General features: G+C 39.9%; 1 protein-coding gene across 2 annotated transcripts in view; it reads right to left on the reverse strand.

The window, feature by feature from the left end:
* The window catches only part of cdh24a (cadherin 24, type 2a), a 46,900-nt gene that overhangs the window by 2,520 nt on the left and 23,464 nt on the right, over positions 1-20,916 (reverse strand). For both annotated transcript variants that reach the window (XM_079350762.1, XM_079350763.1), the window contains 10 exons: positions 13,613-13,732; positions 12,168-12,335; positions 8,041-8,222; positions 5,924-6,180; positions 5,679-5,815; positions 5,389-5,510; positions 2,937-3,054; positions 2,501-2,809; positions 2,163-2,355; positions 1,659-2,058 (listed from right to left, as the gene is read on the reverse strand). In XM_079350762.1, coding sequence (XP_079206888.1) covers positions 1,659-2,058; positions 2,163-2,355; positions 2,501-2,809; positions 2,937-3,054; positions 5,389-5,510; positions 5,679-5,815; positions 5,924-6,180; positions 8,041-8,222; positions 12,168-12,335; positions 13,613-13,732 — 2,006 coding nt within the window. The remainder of the gene's footprint in view (positions 1-1,658; positions 2,059-2,162; positions 2,356-2,500; positions 2,810-2,936; positions 3,055-5,388; positions 5,511-5,678; positions 5,816-5,923; positions 6,181-8,040; positions 8,223-12,167; positions 12,336-13,612; positions 13,733-20,916) is intronic.

A 20,916-nucleotide genomic window follows, 5' to 3' on the forward strand; every position in this document is an offset into this window, starting at 1 on the left:
AAATTCCACTAAATTATCACTGAATATGTTATATTAAAAATTAAATAGCACTCAAAATAACACCTATATGAATCGATGTGTATGATTAAGGAAATGTTAAACTGCACCGATGTTCTGATCCTGACATTTTACACTGATTGACTGTTGGGCCTGAGCCCAGTATTGCATAATGGCTCCTTGGTTAAGTACCGTATGCCCTTTTTAATTTTGTGATTCACATATGTTGTCTTATTTATGCACACAGATTTTAGTAGCTGGTGACAGTCTCAGCATAGAGTCATTATCAAATGCTATGTTACTTTTGACATGCAACATTTGCAGAAATTTTGCAGACAGGTTCTGTAGGAAATTTCATTTTGAATTGTCTTAATCTGAAGAACAATGAAAATGAAACATAGTGATCGTTCATATTTTCTTCAGTGCTGTTTAAGGTCACATTATAAAATAATACACTCTACAACGTATTTCTAACACTGTGTCTCTAGCCTCTACAAACCCCCCCAATCATGAGAAAGGTTCATCCTCTCCATCTTCTGCCTGCTCCACTTTTTTTCGAAAATGTGCTCAAACAGGCCGTTTGGAGATTTCCCCTTTGTGACATCACAAAGGGCAGTAGCCCCTCCCCCAGGTGGGTGACACTCCCACAGCTAGGTGTTTGTTCTGCCATCTGAGTCTGCCTTCTCACTGTAAACAATAGGCCATGGAGCGAGAAAGCACCGAGTACACCCAAGCCCTTCCAGAAAGGGGGCGTGGTCAGACACAGCTCATTTACATATTTAAAGCTACAGACACAGAAACAGCCTGTTCTGAGCAGGGCTGAAATAGAGGGGTTTATAAACATGATCAAATACAGGATCAGAGTGGATTTTTTACAAGAAATGTCTGAGACATGTTTTGGGGACCTCTGAGACTTAGGAGGAAATTATGTAACCTTTAAACTTCAAATGGGCAAGCAAATATCTGCAGACTACTTGAGGCTACGTGAGAGATATCGTGATGAAAAAACTGCCTGCTTATATGAGCCAAACAAATGTAGCTAATAGAAAACTCTCTACACTCATTTCGACCTAATATACCCACAATTTTAAAGGAGGCATGCTTAGAGAAGACAGAAAGCAAGAAGACGTCGTCTTTAACTTAAACAGAAGTGATTTTTCCACCCAGTTATAACAGATAAAGAGATCAAAATCTGCAGAAAAGTACATTAGACATCAATGATAGTCTAGATTACACATCAATGATAGAGTCTAACTATTACTGTGGAGGCTGGTGTATTTCTTGAAACATTGATTATTGACGACATGTCCCGGTAAAACTATTTTACAATAAAAAAAAAACAATAGGCAGATAAAAAAGGGAATTAAAAAAAAAAAAGCAAATCATTTAAGTACTTTGATTTTTAATGAATTCTCATTTTTGGACTGAGGTGAGCTATAGGATGATGTCAGATTGTAAAATATCTTTGTTCTTCATAGATCGTCCATTTTTTCCTCCGTCAATGAATTCTATCAAAATAATAATATAATAAATATTAATTAATATTGCTTATTAAGTCACAAGTACTTGAGGTTGTTTTCTAATAAACCACACTGTAACCCATACGTTATGGCCTTTGTGGCCTCCACATGAAAGTTTTGGTTTGAACTCTATTATCTGACCTTGGCCAGATCCTGCTGCTCTTTTGTGTCGGCTTTGTTCGCTTCACTGCCCTCCTGTCTGTCTGTGATTTTGCTCTTCGCCAGCATGTGCTCTGCTTTATAACAACCAGTGCTGATCTCAGGAGAGCGCAGCAGAGGATCAAAGGTGTTCTGGTTCGGGATCACAAGGGAGCTGCCGAGATGACCTCCATTGAGCCTGTGGGTTAGCTGCGTTAGCTGCACACCCGCCTCCAGAGGCCCAACTGGATAATCTCTGAGAACAGGCAGTGTGTGGAGGCCGTAACAAAGGCGTCCGTAGAGCGGAGCAGAGCCCGGCCGCTGCTGAGGGCTCATGCCGGGGCGCGGGTTACGACTCCAGCTGTACGTCCTGGCCCTTGGAGGATTCTGCGGGGTGTACCATCTGTGCCAAGAGATAACCGTCAGAGAAACACACAAACTTGCACACACTCCCATTAGCCACATTCACAAAGACAACATTTGTTTTTATTTTTGGGAACAGCTCACATGTTCCTGTTGTTGTGCATGTGCTGCATTCTGTGCATGCTCTGCAGTGCCGTAATGTCAAAAGCTGCCGTGTCTGCTTCCCCTCCCCCCTCGTCATCATAGGATATGATGTTCTCCCTGACATCATCCTCCTCGAAGGGCGAGTGGGAGTCTCGCTTCTGATGGCGCAATGACAGCGAGAGTGCACACACCACTATAGGGCATGCAGGAGACACACAAGCACACAATCTTTAGCAATAAGGAGGAAACCTGACAAAACTAGTCACCGTCTTTAAAGCAAAATCACAAACATCACATTTGTAGCGCTTCAGAAACTTCAGAGACGCGGCAAAACGTACCCAGCAAAGTTGTGACACACGCCAGCATCGCCAACAAGGTGACCAGACTGAAAATGAGAGACGCAGAGGAGGACGGCATGGGGAGACAAACCATGTGCCTCTCCCACCGCCTGTCCCTCTGCTTCCCGCGGTCCTCCGTCTGCATGCCCCCCCGCAGACAGGGACAAATGGTCACCGTGACCGTGCCAGTGTTGGTCAGACCCGAGGCCCCGTCGCGAAGCACAACTGGCACGTAGAGAGTGAGTAAGGATGAGGAGAAGCCAGGGAGGGGCTCCAAGGCTGACTGCAGAACCAGGCTGGCTGTCACACCTGATAACGAGAGAACAGAAACACACATCAAACACGGTCACTGCACAAACAGCCTGCGCCACTTTTTTGGGGGCTTCTGTCATGTCTTTGGATTGTGAAAGAGAAAAGCCGAGCCAAGCAGAGTGACCTCCAGATTCCCTGATGGAAAGGTTCAGTGCAGAGCTGGACTCTGGGGGGATGCTGAAGTGAACAGGGACATCTTGACCTCCTTGGTCCTTGTCGATGGCTCGCAGGACCTGAACTACCTGCACACAACAGCCGAGAGTTAGATATATAAATATATTTATTTATAACAAAAATATGTTTTACTCATTTTATACTTTACTTTTTTCTAAACACAATAAAACTTGAGAGCCTCCCTAAGGATTCACAAAACTATTAGAAAACCTGGTTTCCTGCTCCGTGTCGATTTAGACTGAGGGTGTGACAAACTCAGTTTCTGTTACCATCTTCATTTTTTTTGCAATGACACTGTCCTTGTTTTAAATCCATATCTTCTATCTGTGCTTGACAGGGTTTGTTTTTTTTGTGTTTTAAAAAAAAAATTGAATTAATATGTTTTTCATGTCACAGCGATGGCATAAGAGAACGCCAGTGTATGCTATCTCATTCAGAATCAGACAATCATCAGAACCGGTCACTGTATGAGGAGTAACTGGAAGCTTTGCTAGTTCGCAATTAGCAATGTCATTGTTTGCATGAAGCGTTTGTTCGTCTCCATGACAACAGTTTGTTGACAGCGGCCGCTGTATGACCGACGCGGCTCTGACAGTTTTTGCTGCATATTTTCTATTTGAGATTTTTTTTAACAAGATAAGAAACATTTTGAAAAAAAACGCCGGTGAGAAAAAAACTGCAGGTGGACACTGATCATGATCTATGTACACGAGGTTTCCATTGGTTTAAATGACAAAATGAAACAATGCAATAAAACAAGATGGAGGTCCTTTGGTTCTGCTCTTGGACCAGTCTTAGAAACATTTGGATTAACAGCATTGACACCTTATTGTACATAGCATGAACTGTCTTTTAAACATCTTCATGACTTCTTGTTTTCATTGCAAGAAAGTATTGATTATCACAGCGTTTACATTGTGTCATAACAGAGACATATTTTTATTAATAAAACACACAATGACATAATTCTTTCAAAACTGAAACCAGAACTGGGATTTTTCCTAATATTCTTTTGTTTTAGCACCAAGACAAATTCCTTGTATATGTAAATATATAATATAATATATATATAATATGTTCTTGGCAATAAAAACCGATTTGGATTATTTCTATAGAGAATTGCTAAATGCTAAATGCTAAAGCAGTCTTCCTTTCTGTGGGCAGACATACTGAGAGACATTTCGAGACATAGATATGAGACACACCGTTGTCTACTTTACCAAAAAGCTGGTTGGCCTGCTTTGTCAGCTCGGAGAGATCAGCACTTATATTTATTTATTTATGAAGCTCTTTAATAAAACCCCCCATCTTCTCCCCATGCTTTCATGAAATGTAGGTAACCGTTGAACGTTTGTCCCACATTCTTGGCTTTAGAGAAAAAAAAAAGATCTTCTTCATACCAGAGACAGAGTCCCAGTGTTTTTATTCTTTATTGATTATTCTGGTTTTTTAAAATTATGAGTTTTCCTTGTTTTTTCGCTTTGTATTCTTTATCTGTCTGTAACCACAGTAAACACTGATGTGTTTTCCTCTGAGGATTTAAATCAACACAATGACGATGTGAAATACATAATTTCATTTCAAATAGATAACTTTAACATAAACATACTTTAATAAAAATGAAAGATGTGACAAAGGAGACAGCGGACAGTGCAGGAGCGTCAGAGGAACTTTGATGTGTTCTTAGAAATACGTATAAAAGAGGTGTGAATGTGAGGTGAAGATAACTGCTGTGGGAGGAGGACACACTACCTTAGTCTAAAACTGCAGCTCACAACACCGAAGCAAACAGTTTTGATTTTAGAGTCTTATTATGTAGCTGCAGTCTTTTTGAGTTCCACCAAATGTAAGAAATTACACATCTGCCTTTTTATTGTTTTTTTCTTCTTTTAAACGAAGGTTAATAATGCCATATATTATAGATGAAGACAGAGTTGGTTTGTAATATCATGTTTGTATTAATCTGATCTTTGGGCTTCATATTTGCATAAATGGTGCTCAAATATTATTATCATTTTTAAAATGTTGTACTGTACTGTTTAACTTGATGTCTGCACTTTCATGTGTGATCTCTGATATTATGTTTTTTTTCTGTATTACCATATATATTTCTTCTTGGTGAGGTTTCCATACACTGAGCTATTTATCAAGGTCGAGGTTCACATTATCCCTGAGGGACGATTTGTTACCAACCAGCACTGAGTAATACACACAAAGAGCAACACACACTGCTGCTGCATGTTGTCATTACCAGCGCTGCAGGTTTCTCATGGGTTTCTACCACACTCACACAAGTGGGATTATTATGTTTTATTTTTAAGAATCTTCTGTGAAACAAAAAGATGCATCTCTGGAAAAAAATTCTGAAAAATGAAGAAATTATAAAAAAACCCAAAACAGACCTGACCGGGTGCACTGGAGTCACACACAGACGTCGTGTAGTCTCGATCCAGCTCTGGTGCATTGTCATTTTGGTCTATTGTCTCTATAGCAACCACAACCCTTGTCACAAGATTTGGATTGTCTGAAACGAAAAGGAAACAGACGTAAAAATGTCGAAATTGTCTCTGAATGAACGCCATTTGTTACCCCTAACTTTTCATTCTCAACTCCAGGCCGTGCTTTCGGTGACAAATGACTCTGCTAAGCTCGGCTGCTCGGCGTGCCCGAGGCCCAGAAGGGGTCTACGTACCCCTCTGTGTGGCGATGACCGTGATATTATGCCACTGCTCCTGCTCGCGGTCTAACTCCATCACTGTGCTGATAAAGCCCGTGTCAGAGGCGATGCGGAACAGAGCCTCGGGGTCTGACTGGGGATCGATGGAGTACCTGAGATACAGAAAGAAGAAATGAGAGCGAATGAAAAGGTGAGGAAGGAGAAGGAGAGCTAGTCCTCAATGTGAGACTAAATGATTGAGTGGGGGTTTAATAAGCCACCTGATGTTGGTGCCTTGCCCCGTGTCCGGGTCTGTAGCAGACACGCGGCCAACGGAGCAGACAGGGGGGCAGTTCTCCGACACGTCCAGATGGTACCGAGCCTGGGAGAATCGAGGTGGCTCATCAGCGTTAAGGACCATGACCCGGACTGTGGCCTGGTCTTTAAAGGGACCATTCCTCAGGTAACGCGGGTCTACGAAAGGGTTTGCAACCTCCACAGCAAAAGTGTACGAATTGCGTGTCTCATAATCGAGCAGCTGTTGGACAACAGAGAGCGCCGTTTAACCAGTGGAAGGAAAGACATATCAAGATACGACATTTTCTTATAAAGACTTAAGTCAATTGATGAATATGAAAAATATGATTCTTTTATATTGATTCTCTGACAATAAACAATAAGCCGTTGCATCATTCTTCTTTATGAATATAAGTCATAGTTAATTTGGAGGTAATGTAGTTACTAATAAAACAATGACATTACTTTTTGAAAAGCAACAAAAATATTAACATATGTCATTAACATATTTTTTTTGTTAAACATAAAATGAATAAAAAATGGTCACAACAAGACAACTGTAAAACAAAAATGTTGTAAAAAACCAAGAGATCCAATTAAATGTGAAGGTCTCCTCTTCAAAACCAGCATTCACTTTAAATTAAACCAACAGAAGATAAGTAACACATCCCCCTTTTGTCTGTAAAAATCAGTGTTCCCCAACACTCCTCTGAAAAATACAGCGAGCCGGGGACGCTGGGTAACGGGCAGTTATACCATCAGTTTACCTTGTTGGTCCATTATGAGTGTCTTGGGTTGCGTATTGTTTTTTTAGTTTGTTTTTTTTTATGTAGAAAGACTATTTTTTTTATTTTTTTTTTAAAGATTTGTTTTTTGGCTTTTATGCCTTTATTATAGAGGGAGGACAGTGGATAGAGTCGGAAATCAGGGAGAGAGAGTGGGGAGAGACATGCGGGAAATGGGCCACAGGCCGGACGCGAACCCGGGCCGCCCGCGCGCGAGGACTGAGCCTCAATACATGGGGTCGCGCGCACTGCCGCTGCGCCACCGGCGACCCCAGAAAGACTATTTCAATGGGATCGGCATCAATCATCAAAACAGAGGTGCAGACCCAAAACTCTATAGTTCTCGAACACAGCTGCTGGTTCGACTCCCTTTGATGCACATCTACCCAACTCTCAGCTTTCCATATATATATATATATATATATATATATTCAAAAACAATGAAAACACTCGTGCTCTTGTGCAGACACAGGATGTCTAACGAGGGGCAACGATCCGAGCTGCCAATGACGTCTATTAGTACTTTATTGTTGTTCAATGCTTATTGTTGGATGATGAAGAGTTAACTTTAGCGTGTAGCATGTTTGTCTGGTTCAACCTATTTTTTTCTCTCTCACAGAGAAACTCGCCTTCCTCTACCAGCTGCCAAAACAATGATTGCACTGGAAGTGGGTGTGCACTCCTACATGTGCTTCGATTGCAAGCACAAATGTGCAGACTCTTTCTCTGCTGCTTCATAGGCTGTTATATCCATCAGTGTTGTAAATATATTTATTGGGCCCATTATTGACATTTGATTGATTTGATGGCCCAGCCCTACAATAAGCCTCATATTTCATGTTTTATCTCACTGCATGACTCAGGCAAAAGATCCCATTCTGTTTGTTTTCCACCCCAAAATGTTTTGGTAATAAATCCTGAGCCTTTTCTTTTCTCACCCTACGCTGCTGTTTAATTTATTTTCTTTCACTGAGCAATAATTATCTTTGAATGCCACAATGCTGTTAAACCCTTCAAGTCGAAAAGACAAACTCACACTGGCTGCCTCTTAGATGGCCTTCTCACATCAAATGACTTACAATTTTTCACCAGCCTCTCATTAGATCAATGTTGCTCATTAATTGCTCAGCGCAGAGCTTTGGGAGTTTGAACCTGTCAGCAGCAGAAATGTGTTTCAGCGGGGCGACTAAGTGTTTAAATGACCAAATCAAATTCGTTTGCAAACTGAGACCAAAGCAAATTTCTCTCATTATGTGACCATTAAAGTAAATCCAGGCCCATGTAGCTGTCTGAAAACGTTTGTTGTTATCTTTCACCTTGTTGAGCACAACGACAGCCTCTTGGTCTCTGCTGGTTATGTTGAACGTTTCGGCCTCCTCTGCGTCCAGGATGGTGAACTCCAGCTGTGCATTTTCGCCCAGATCGGGATCAGCGGCGGTGAGTCGACCCACCTCCACACCTGGTGCTGCCAGCTCCGACACAGAGAATGACCATGCACCTGCAGAGAAGATAACAGGGAACATAATAGATCCGAGAGCTGGCTCTGAATGATGATGAGGTGCAGTAGCATGATGGTGTTTGGCACAATTTGGTGTGATTTTGTGGCTTTTATTCACACATTTCATGACCCACTTTAGTTAAGTACACTATGTTGCTTGTGTATAACCCACATTCCTACGAATCATAGACTTGTATAAGAGGTCAATGGAGGTCAGGGATCTCAAATAAACAGTAAAATGTGGTGCTGCTATTTTCCAGCTTCATTTAAAAGTAACACATTGTGATTATGTCCCCACATCTCGGATCTTTTAGCAAATGAAAATTCAGGTGAAACGTCTGAAAAGATGATATTTTTCTGAAATGAAGAATTGTCAGCTAAGGCAACTGTGCAGGTCTTTGCACACTGAGTCTGTTTTTTTTCATCCAAAGTTGTTGCATGTTTAAAAAGAAGTATGATCCCAAACAGTGTTGTTTGCATACTGGCTAGCTGATATAACCCGAGGTCAGCTAGCATTAGCTTGGAGTTCATGTGTTGTTTGACATTCTAGCTGAGAAGTGGATGAATGAAAATGTGAATCCCTTTTAAATATGTTTAGAAAATATGATGAATTATATCATTTAAAATAATCAAATGTTCTTCTTTTCCCAAACAATCAAAATGTCGACAACCAAACAGGACTACGTATCTGGAGGGGGATCACATGAAACCCTTCACCCTAACCTGAGACTTCATATACAGGGATCCTTCTATTCTCTATTTTTACTCATTTTAGTGGTTTTATCAGAAGACTATACATTTAAGGAGTCAATCATCACATCTGTCCCAATTCCTACAGCATTACTAATTCCAAAATCCAGTGGTCAGCCCATGCACAACATTATTTAAAAGGTTGACATTTACTTTTAATTCCTTTCACAAACTCTATATTTTCCCTTGCCAAGCTGCAGTGTAGAGATAGTACAACAGCAAAGTGACTAAAACGACTGCAACTTCAGTGTACTCTTAATAAAAGCTGCCCAGACTGCTAAATCCTCTGCTTTACCTAAACGTTCATATATTGTTGCACAGAACATAAATACTGCTGGGTTCATCCTCATCTCTTACTCGGGTATTGTGGGAGGAAGGGGGCTCTCTCAGGTAGGAGAGTAAGGAGAGGGGGAACGCTAGCAGCAACTCCAATGTGGCTACGTGGTTTTAGGATGTGATAGCATGTTTCTGAGGACTCTGTTGCAGAATTAATTAGCAAATGTGTGTTTTTTAAATTGTTTATCAGCTTAAAAAAAAAATCGATTTCAGACCCCACTTTAGTCTCCTGGACCTTTAAATTGATATCAATTCAGTATTTTCTACACACTATGTTCAGACCCAGTGACTGAGAACACAAGCAATCATGAGCTGCAGCCGTTCTACGGCCCCGGCTCTCAGGACGGCACAAACAAATTCACAGAAGGGTTGCCAGCACAAATAAAAACAAAAAGAAACTGTGTAATTCTCAAAGCACTCGTAAAGGGGGAAAACAAAAACCCTTCCTGCCTGCCAAGCCGGAATCGAGTCTTGGTGCTCCGCTGCTATTTGCATGTATTTAAATGAGGTAATATGCATGCATGTGACACAGAATTGGTCCTATTCTATGCAAATGAGCCTCGTAGCACAGAAAGTCCAATTAACAAACACAAGCGCTAACAGCCACACACAAATGGAGGGAAATGATTACATCTTCAGAGAGTTTCTGCTAACTGAAGCGTGTTTGAAATTGGTGTCACAGTCAGGTTTTCCAATGAGCAGTGTAGCAGGGCGAGCACATCGTCGTGCTCGGCGAGCTCCTGAGCTGATAGAGAGAGAAACTGACACTGTCCTGATGACTCTGTTCTCGGCCACTATTTAGACTTTGCCACCTTTGTAATTATCATCAAGTCCATAACAAGGAGAACTGCACAAACACTGCTGCAAAACTTAATGACTGTAATATCAACAGATCTTTAGACATGGGGAACAGCGACTGCAAGTGATGCACAATTTCAGGTGCCATAATCTTGTGTTTCTGCTCTCGCCCATCCGTCTGTTTGCTGTGTAAATGTGACAGTATAATATAATTGTTTTACCTGATTCTTGCATAACAAAAACATTTCGTTTTCTGTTAACTTCTTAATCGTCTTAATAATAGAAATAATTAGAAATGCAAGCTGTTGTAAATGGAAGCTCCAGTGTCTTTGTTTAATCTGCATATTAATCCTCTTGTTCCACATAACATGCAGTATGCAACTTTAAAGCTTTGAATTAATTGACGTCGGTTCTTTTTTTTTAATAAAACAGCCTCGTCCACACGTAGGTTATTTTTTAAAACTGATTTATTCCTCCTCCTTTTTTAGAAAATAATCCCATCCACACAGGCTCAGTTCTCAGAAACATCTTCAGTCTCATGAAAACACACAGTGACGGCAGTCATCAGCAAGCCAAGTAAAAAAAACAACGTCCTTGACATGCTAAAATGTTCTCGCCATTCCTCTGCAATCACCACTTCATTCATGACGTTGTCTGTTCAGGCGCCTCTGGCTGTCAACATGGTGGGAGAGTAACTGTGTATGTATGTGTAGGCAAATAAAAAGTCCAGTTAGGAACTTTGACACCAGCTCGAGCTAACGCACTCATCATGATGCTCCACATAAACACCTTAAAACACCTTTTTATTGTGTTTTTTTTAGGGAGCCCTTTAGGGACAACAGATGAAAATTAGCCTTTTGGCTAACTTTGGCATATTTACAGAAATGTTTATTAATACGCACTGTCCCTGTAAAATAAAAAAATAAATAAATAAATAAAATAAAACAACATTTCTGAGGAGTTTTCAAAAAGACCAAACAGGAAAAACCTCGGCCTACTTGTGGACTCGGCCTAAAATCAAGAGCTTTACTGAGCTTCTGGTTTCTGTTCTTATGTTTCCTGTTTGTGTCCATTTATCAAGCTTGGATTAGCAGTCAGTGATCTGTGGCAGATCATGTTCTTTCCCCCCACATTGCATCACGTGATACGACACTTCCTGCAGAGATATGTGATTTCATTTCAGAGCAACCCTTCTCTGCTGTTTGTTAATCATCGAAATCCTCCACATTATGAAGCTCATTTTGAAACCACACCCCGTGCATTCAAACAGCATGCTAAATGAGCCGTTTGTTCAAATCGCTGCATTATTGTCAAACTGAAAATAATAAGCTGGAGTGAGGTGGAGAGGGAGGGAAGATAAAGTCAGATATAAGTAAATAAATAACACACAGCTGGCATTTGGAATTATTAAATTGCCTCTGTAAAGCCTTGTAACACAGCACAATATATCAAGGCGAGGAGAGGGGGCTTTAAACATCAAGATGAATGGCAGCAGGCAGAGACTGCGAGAGAGAAAAAAAAAAAAACCTCAAACAGGAGAGGTGGTATATAGAGAAATGCAGTATACGTCTCCCAGCGTGAGTACACATTCTGCAGTGATTTTACTGTCTATTGAAGCGGAAAGCACTGAACTTTAACATGAAATATTAACAGCAGGGTACAGGGAAAAGCTCGGACAAGAAAAAAAGCGGACATGATCTTTCACTCTTGTACATCAAGGCACAGTCCATTTGAGTCAGAGGGACCAGGAGGGTGTGTTGGTATGGATGTAAATGGCAGTCATCCTGGCAGAGGTCGTGTTAAACAATGAGTAGGTTGGGCGGCATGAGTGAAATGAGCAATGTGAGACTGACAAGCTGTTTAGCTGCTTTGATGCTTGTATCTTATCTCCAACCTGCCGAGGCAACGAGGACCCACAGGAGGCAGAAAATATCAGACTGCTGTCACAAATGCCATTACTCGATGTTTAATCATTTTAATCTTCAGTCACACACATTCTGCAGCGACGGAGACTGAAAGCGTCTGACAGTAAAGTGTTGATGTGATAACAGCGGTGCTTACTCCGTCTGAAGTGAGGGGGGTTGTCGTTGACGTCAGTCAGCTTCACAGTCACAGTTGTGGTCCCTGATAATCCGCCCAGATGCCCCCCCATGTCTTTGGCCTGGACGACGACCTGGTATTCATCCCGAGTCTCTCGGTCCATGTCGGGTACCGCCGTCCGCAGGATGCCTGATGGGGAGCACAGTGGGACGAGGAGCAAGAATCACCACGGCATCAGATGTTAGAGTGACACAACGTCTCGGGAAATATCCATCAAAGCGAGTCAGATGCATACATTGAAGATTTAAGACGGGAAAAACATATGACTCAAGGCCTCTTCTTTGGCTGAACTGATCATTTATAACGTGAGTTAAATTGTTCTCATCCGGCGCACTGGGGAAATTGTCTTTTCTAGATACACAGTGTTAATTCATTCATGACAATTCAGCTTATTCAGCAGCTGGGTTTGTCTGAAATCACACTTCTGGTGAGAAGCACAAATGTTAAAAGGATGTTAAATCAGATTGTGTTGTTTACATTTAACGTGGTGTTTAACTAACTGTTATTATTTCAGTTTCTCCATTTACCAGCCAATAAAAAGAGTGAAAATCTACGTTCATATTTCAAGTGAAAACAGCAGACGTCCTGTAAGCTATGGTCAGATTCACCTTGTTGACCAGGAAGAGGAGACTTCCTGACATTATTAATAAAATGAAGTCTCACTTAGATAATGTTGTCTGGAACTTTAATGGATGCAAACGTTACCTGATGTCTATCAGTGACTGACGAATTTCCAAAATCTGTATTTGTTCTTCGTAGAATGGCCGTCCATATTTTCACTATCAATCATTCTTTTAGCAGCTCATGATTCAGGAAGCGGTTAAATAAGAGCAATTGTCAAATACTAAACAACAACCTGAACACAGAACCTACAGCTTGAAGCACAATTTGATCAAAACAATATTGCAATATTGATCAGAATCATTGTGCTTTCCACCCTGTCAGAGGAAAACGGCGTCCATGGGAACGTTAGGAATGATCTGAGCATTCATAGAAACATCTCCAGTAGATCTGCTTTATTTACTGGAGTAGTGAATGATATTTCTATTGCACGAGAAACTTACAGATGAAATGTCACCCAGTCAATGGAGGCAGGTGTTAATCATAAGGCTTGTTAAAAACATTGGAATTTGATTATTTAATGTATAAAAGCTTCGGAAAGTGACGATTGATTGAGGAGGATAATATCCTATCTGTTGAATATAAACAGGGAATAATAGACTCAGCAGCATGTGAGATGGTAGTGGCCACCATATAACCCAAACATCCCTGATATTGGACACCTCGTTGGGCTTCATCCCTTACTTATCCACACTGGACATATGGAAGTCAAGGCGTAACTCCACCGGGATTTATTGTGTGGATTATAATCATCAGAGGCATTTTATGGGAAACATTTTTGAGACCTGTCTGCGGATCCACGGAGAAATAGTCCTGGCCCTGAGTGATGGCGTACACCAGCCGGGCGCTGTTTCCATACGTGGGATCATCTGCGTCCCTGGCTGTGACCTGGATTATGGACGTGCCTGTGAAAGAGAGGAAGCAGCAGAGGTGAGAGTTGAAATGGCCCTTTCAAAGTAAAGCAGTTAAAGCTGGTGGCAGTTTAATAAGCTTAAAGTGACACTCTGCCCATCTGTCTTTTGAATACCAAGTACTTACATCTGTAGGATTAAAAGGATAATGCACCCTTCTGCGTTCGATCTGTAAGCGCAGGATCGTTGAAACATTTATCTGTTCCATAAAAAATGTTTTCATGTTGAGTATTTGAACCTGAATCTCCACAGCTGTGCAGAAGAAGAGTCCGTTTGGTGAAAGTGTGGTTAAGTTTATTTACACCTACCTCTGGCCCTTCTTTTTTATACGCTATTTTAAACCATGTGCAATATTGCTCACTTTTTATTGACTTTTATCGTTTGTCAAATTCATTGTTTGTTAATTGTTCGGTATGTGACTGACAATGTGAGCTCCTGGAAACCTGACTTTCCCTAAAGGGATGAATAAAGTATCTATCTATGTTTTTAAGTTGTATTGTAGTATTTGGCAGTTTTTGAACTTTGATTACTGTAAAACTTAAAGGGATACTTCACCCATTTACATGAAGCTTTGTATCATTGAAAGTTTTCTTCATGTGATGCAAAAAGCGTCATTTTGCATCACATGAAGAAAACTTCCAGGCAAAGAAAAACATATTTTTCTCATCTCAGGGCAAAATGAGGGCTGGATTCACGACCATTCAACACTACTAGCATGTTTCTAATGATACACAGCTTCATGTAAATGGGTGAAGTATCCCTTTAAAGGCCTTTTGCTAGCCTGCCTTTGCTTCAAGTTTATCTAAAGGCAGGAAGTTCTCTCTGTATTAGAGGCCCTGGTGCATTTAATGTTGAAACAGCTTGCACATCAAATACAAGGAGAAAGAGCAGACAGAATATAAGATGATCTCGTGCTGGACTAAGAGATGGACATACAATATGAAATTACTAACAACAATTCTCTTTGATATTTTATGCTAAATTTGAATGCTGTAACATTAGCTTTAAACATTAAGACATTATGTTACTGTATTCACACAGCTCTATAATCCAGCACACACACACACACACACACACACAAACACAGTAAATATTCTCATTTCCATCCTTGCTGTGCACCAGTTGTGTGAGAAAGTATTTAAAGACCCGTCTCGTATTCTTGCTGTCCAAAATAAGTGCAGGGTCATTTTATCGACCACAGTAAATACTGTACAAGCCTGGGCTACTAACAGAGCTTCCTCCTGTTCAGTCACTCTGTGTAGTCACATCCTTGGTCAGCAGAAAAGAACTGACGTGCTCTGAAAAAAGTCCACTGCAATTCACCGTAAAGCACTGTGCAGGGCTGGCAGTGTTGATAGTCTTTAGTTAGCTAGTCAGAGTTAAATGCAATATACCACCAATAGTGAAATCAAAAACAATGTAGGATGAGCCACATTTGTTGGTAAAATGATGTCCAATCTAATGCTTCATTAATACCACAGATGTTTGGTTTGTTAGATTGATAAACCAAACTATCACTTTGTCATTATTGGCTTCACTGCATCACAACTCTCCATAGATTATGACGACCAACTGGACTGGCTACCTGAAGTTCCACGTTGGGTCTTTGGTTTCAGGGACAGATAAACCATGAAATATCCTTTTTTTTTTTTTAAGTCTCATTCAATAAAAAAGTCGAGCACAGCGCTTTGGGGCTGCCTCTTGTTTGGCTTTGGCCAAATAGATACTATGATATATTTACAGTTGTGCAATTTTCAAGGGACCTTTTCCATCACTAAAGTTATAACAATCCAGATGGACATTACAAAAAGTTTAACATGCAAGAGTAAACTTTCAAAAAATGTTGAACCCTTTGTTTTGATCTTTTATGACTTGGTACTTGGCATCAACTTCAAAGAGAACATCCACCATTTTTAACCATTTTCTTGCAAAAGGATCTCACAAAGGACCATGTGATAGTATTGATGCGATGTTGGTTGTGTTGTGTAAATCTTACATTTCTCTAAGACCAAAGAAGTCATAAAGTTTTGGGTCAATATTCAATCCATGATCCAGCCATCGTTCAGTTTAGCACCCTTATTAGGTTAAAACTTGCGAATCAAAATGTTTCGAATGTTTCCATTCGTGGCTTACACATCTTTTACACACGGTAGAATTGTTAAGAGATCAGGGCAAGTCTGTTGCTCTTAGTTTTTTCTGCCAACGAGAGTTACTTTATTGCATGGAAACTGTTAGCTGAACCGTGAGAAAAGTTTCCTCTGCACTTAAACACTTACTGCACTTTTGAGTTATGTTCCCTGGCCACAATCCTCTGAGGACCTCGAAAGAGGAATTTCACAGGATTGCAGGTGACTGATGTAGAAATTATTCTGTTGAAGCTAATGATGATATTTAAAATTATATTCTGCTAATGCCGCTTCGGAGGATTCTCCTTTGAGATAACCTGCACTGATAGCGCATGTATCCTTATCACTGCTCCTTTCATTAATGAAAGACACTTTGTGGAAAGGAAGCGCCTAATGTGCAGGTATATATTTAGCACTGTCAAAGTCTATACATCACAAATTACTGCAGGCACAGCCGCTCATTCTTTGCAATGTCAACCTCATATGTGATGCAGAGCACATGCATGACCACAAATGGGCATGACTCATGGATGAATGTTGAGTGGATGATGAGCAACAGATTTGCAAATGACCAGTGAAGATGTGTACAAAATAGCATTCCCTCCTCAACACATTCAAACACCTCCGGGGAGTTTGATGGTCAACCACTGACCAATAGAAGAAGATATGTAAATATTTCCAGACTACCTGCAGTGCTCACACATTGACTCACCTCAGATGACTGCAGAACTATTTGCAAAGGGGACTGCCCGGAAAAAAGTAAGCATGAAGTCGGAGTGAACACACAAGGACTTTTGCATTCATGCATGCATTCCAGCCAGCATTGTCCGGAAATCTCTCGGCATTGTTAAGAAATCTTTAACGCATGTATGAAAGGGGTTATTAGTTATACAGGTTCCTCCCTTCATTGCATTTGCAGTCCCTATGCGCTCTATGTCTGTTTCCAGTTAATTAGTAGCTGAGTGCAATTCCACAACAGCGCTGTGTCGGAACTCATTTTTCTTTACGTGTTTGGACATTGAAATTGATTCCACAACAGTGTAATATTAGTGTGCAAGTCTGCCAATTCATATTGCACTACAGTGTTGCAGAAGCATGACATGTAGACAAACAGCTCGATCGACACAAACACTCAGACGTGCAGACACAAAGCGAAGTTTCCTCCTGCAGGCTCCTGCGATCCCATCACACCCCTAACACCTCTCTTACTATCTCCAGTGGCAGTACAGAAGAGGCATCACTTCTCCACAGATTCCACCTTTGTGACATTTAATGAATGGGTGGAAAATTTGACCCTGAAATGCTCCAGACTGAGTTTGACCTAAGATCTCATAACCCGTTTTTATTATTACCTGTTCTTGCTTTGGACTGATCTGTGCTCCAAACTCTGCTGCGAGGTAAAGATTTTTGATTCTGCTGCTCTGTGTCTTGAGCCTGTTGTTGAGTGCTTTGTTGTTTGTCATTGTTATGACAGCTCAAAGCTCGCTTCAAGTGCCTACACAGACTCTGAGTAACCTCAAAGCATTTGACATTATTGTTGCATGTGTTGTTCTCCATAACATTGCCAGAATTAGAGGAGAGCAACACCCAGCTGTAAATAAACAACCCTGGGGGAGAAGATCCTGCCCACCCCGAAGACTCATTCAAGACAATATTTGGCTAAATCGCTTCAAAGGAGACACTGTGACAAAAAAACCTAAAAAAAAAAACAACTTAACATGTGATTCCTATTATTTATTAAAAAATAATAAAAAAAAAAAAAAATAATAATTAAAAAAAAAAAAAAAAAAAAAAACATATATATATATATATATATATATAACATAGTATTACATTTTCCTTCTAGTATTTTACTAAACTCATACATTTGTGCTGTACACATTAACTTGATAGCTCTCTGTACAACTTCATTAGAGATTATAAAACAAGAAAGATTATCATAAATTCTGCTCGTCTGCCTGCAGAATTAATCTGTTTTTTTTAACTATCTTTATTTATATGTACAGGCACAAACAACACTAGTTTCTAGAAGGTCAGCACTTTTTGTTTCTAAGGCTCTTTAACTGTCTACAGGTCTCTTTTAACCAGCACACATGTTTTCCTCTCCTTCACAGATTATGTACATTTATGCTATATAAGTCTAAGTCTAATGCTAATGCTAACTGCACAGGTTTAACCTGTAATTATGTTTACTCTTAGTCACATAGGGGCTGCTAAATCTTGTTTGGGGATTATTGTATACAGAGGGGAGGGGGGACAGCGGGTGTGTATTGTAACTAATGTCTTGTGTCCTGCCCGTCTGTATACTGCTACTGAATGCCTTGAATTTCCCTCGGGATCAATAAACTATCTATCTATCCATCTAAACAATTATGTTTGCTCTGGAGGATGATGGTAAGGCCCAGCTTGGATCTTTTGGAAGGGAATAGAAAGAGCACGTTTTCTTATTTATTGTTTTCTTATGATTGTGATTCACTGTCCGTATACATAAACAGTCAAAGGTTCCAAGCTTTTCCAAAAGGCACACATATTTGTGATCTGGATGAAGTCCTTGGCATGTACAATAACAGGACCCTTGATAGAACACACTCAGTTTGTTTAAGATGCAACCCCCCACTGCATCAAAAAAAAAACCTTATTATGATCTTTATGAGACCCTTAAAAGATGAAAGCTCTGAGGGTTGGAGACGGTTTGAATGATTACACCATAGACAACTGTTTGATGGGCATTCATTGGATCTTCTACTGCACTGGTTCACAACTGGTCTAGCTTAAGGACCCAACACCAAACTCCTTACTGAGAGGTTGCGAATGGTACTGACCGAAAAAATACGGCTTTTTATATTTCTGTTTTCTAGTGACTTTATGTTTGGTCATTTTAAAAAAAAAAAATTCATTCAGTCCTTTTTGACCATGAAAAAGAAAAACACTTAATACCCTTTTCTGAAAGGAAAAATGAATTAACAAAAGATATACAGACGCTTTCTTTGCTTCATATATTGAATGTGTTAAGGACAACCCGGAGTTACAATAATGAGGCCATTGGTCAAAGCAGAGCATGGATTATGTGTTTGAACAGTTTTTATATTTCAATTTGGAGCGCTTTCATGCATGATTGGAGGCCATGGCACTGCACCTACAGTAAATGAAAATAAAATAAGATTAATTAAACCCCCACTATTATTAACCTGCGATATTACAAAGTTTGGTTAAACACTGAATGAATAAAATACTGACTTCAAACTCACTCTTTGACTCGGGCAGCAGTTCTCTCATTCTAATTCTTTGCTGCAGCTGTGTTGATTTTCTTCTGAAAAAAAAAAGTGCTCCTCTGGCCTTAAGCACATATTAGAACTTATAACTCCAGTGGGGTGAAGGAGGATGACCTGTTTTTTAACTTGGCTGTTGCCATGGTGAACCGTTGTATTGGAGCTCCATTGATGACGGCTTTTTGTAGTCGTCCAAATGCTCTTAACTCAGAGTGAAAATGGCCTGACTTTGAATTCATTTAGGTCAGCTATTCTGCAGGCAAAAACCCAGTAATTTCCAATTAGGGGGTTGAGAATTTAAGAGTTGTTAGTCTCAGAGTTTTCTAAACCTGCATACTAGAATCAACACCACCATGTTAGCATTGTCATTATGAGATTTAATCATGTTGATATATGCATTAAGCTCAAAATGTTGCTGTATCTAAATGCAGAGATGACAGCATGGCTGTAAAACTCAAGTTGTCTCAGGAGTAATAACCTCTATATACTGTTTACACTGGTAGAATATCAATACTTTACTTCGGATTTGGAAAATACACACTCATCACAAGAACCTTGAAAATGTTTGTTATGGATAAATAAAAAAATACCTTTATGGCAAGAGCATGATTTTGTGCTGTGTTGCTTGTTTGTTTGTGATGTGCTATATGTGACATTATCTTGTGACCACAGCAAATTTCTCCAAAGGGAGACATGAAAAGCAACTAACTAAGTCACTAACTAGCTAATGCACAACAATCCAACAATGCGCCATTTTGCAACTGCATTAGAAAGTGATAAAACACATGGAGCTCTTATCAGTATGCTTTGAAGCATGCGTTATATCGACAAGGAAACCACAATGTTTTATTGACTATTTCAGTCTAAATAATGTAAACTTGTCGTTAAACACAGTGGTCCAGAACTGGACTAGGCCTACAGTAAACACTGTCAACCCTCAAGGTTTAGCAACATCAACTCAACTTAATGACCTCCATTAATATTCTTTTCTCATAGTGACAATAACCACACAAGTCACCTTAACTTGTTGGTTAGCTCAGAAGACTCTGTACTAAACATTAGCCTAGCTTCCTCCTATTTCATCAACTTTTCCTTACCTTGACTTTCTTACTGAGAGGTTAATTTTTAAATAGAGTTAGCTAACAAACCTCAGAGCTGTACAGTTGGTGACATTAGCCTAGCTGCCTCCTCACTACACACACATCACTTCTCAGTGCTTTAGCATACTTTGCACACACTCTTTAGCAGGTATCTTGATCAAGGCGTTAACATCACATTTGTCTGAAAAACTAAAATCCTATTTATTATTCCTGTGCAACCAACAGAGGACAGCTCCAACGTATTGTTTACCAATTACATTGTCGCTTCACATTGAAGTAGAAAATTTAGCAGACTAGATAAATACACTATTACAGCAGCTAGCTTAATTGTTTCATATACGCTACTAGTCCATGATATATAATAGGATACAAATGAAGTTGTCCTCCTATTAAATAATAGTATTTATAGATATATTGTTATTAGATTCAGCTTTAGATTAGGGTAACATAAAACTGAGCATGTCATAGCGTACTGTCTGAAAGAACTTTTATGGAGTACCTCAGTAATGAGTCCTGGAGTCTGGCAGTAAGTGACCAGTCAACATTATTTAATGCAGTCTAAAACTGGTCCTGCCTTAGGTTAATTCATAAACAAACAGTAAGCTCACAAGGCTCATAAACATCCAAACAAAAACTTTTCTTTGTTTCTTATTTTGACCTTTCTTTGTACGTTTCAAATGTCA

Source organism: Symphodus melops (genome assembly GCF_947650265.1).
Source record: "Symphodus melops genome assembly, chromosome: 8".
Taxonomy (NCBI): domain Eukaryota; kingdom Metazoa; phylum Chordata; class Actinopteri; order Labriformes; family Labridae; genus Symphodus; species Symphodus melops.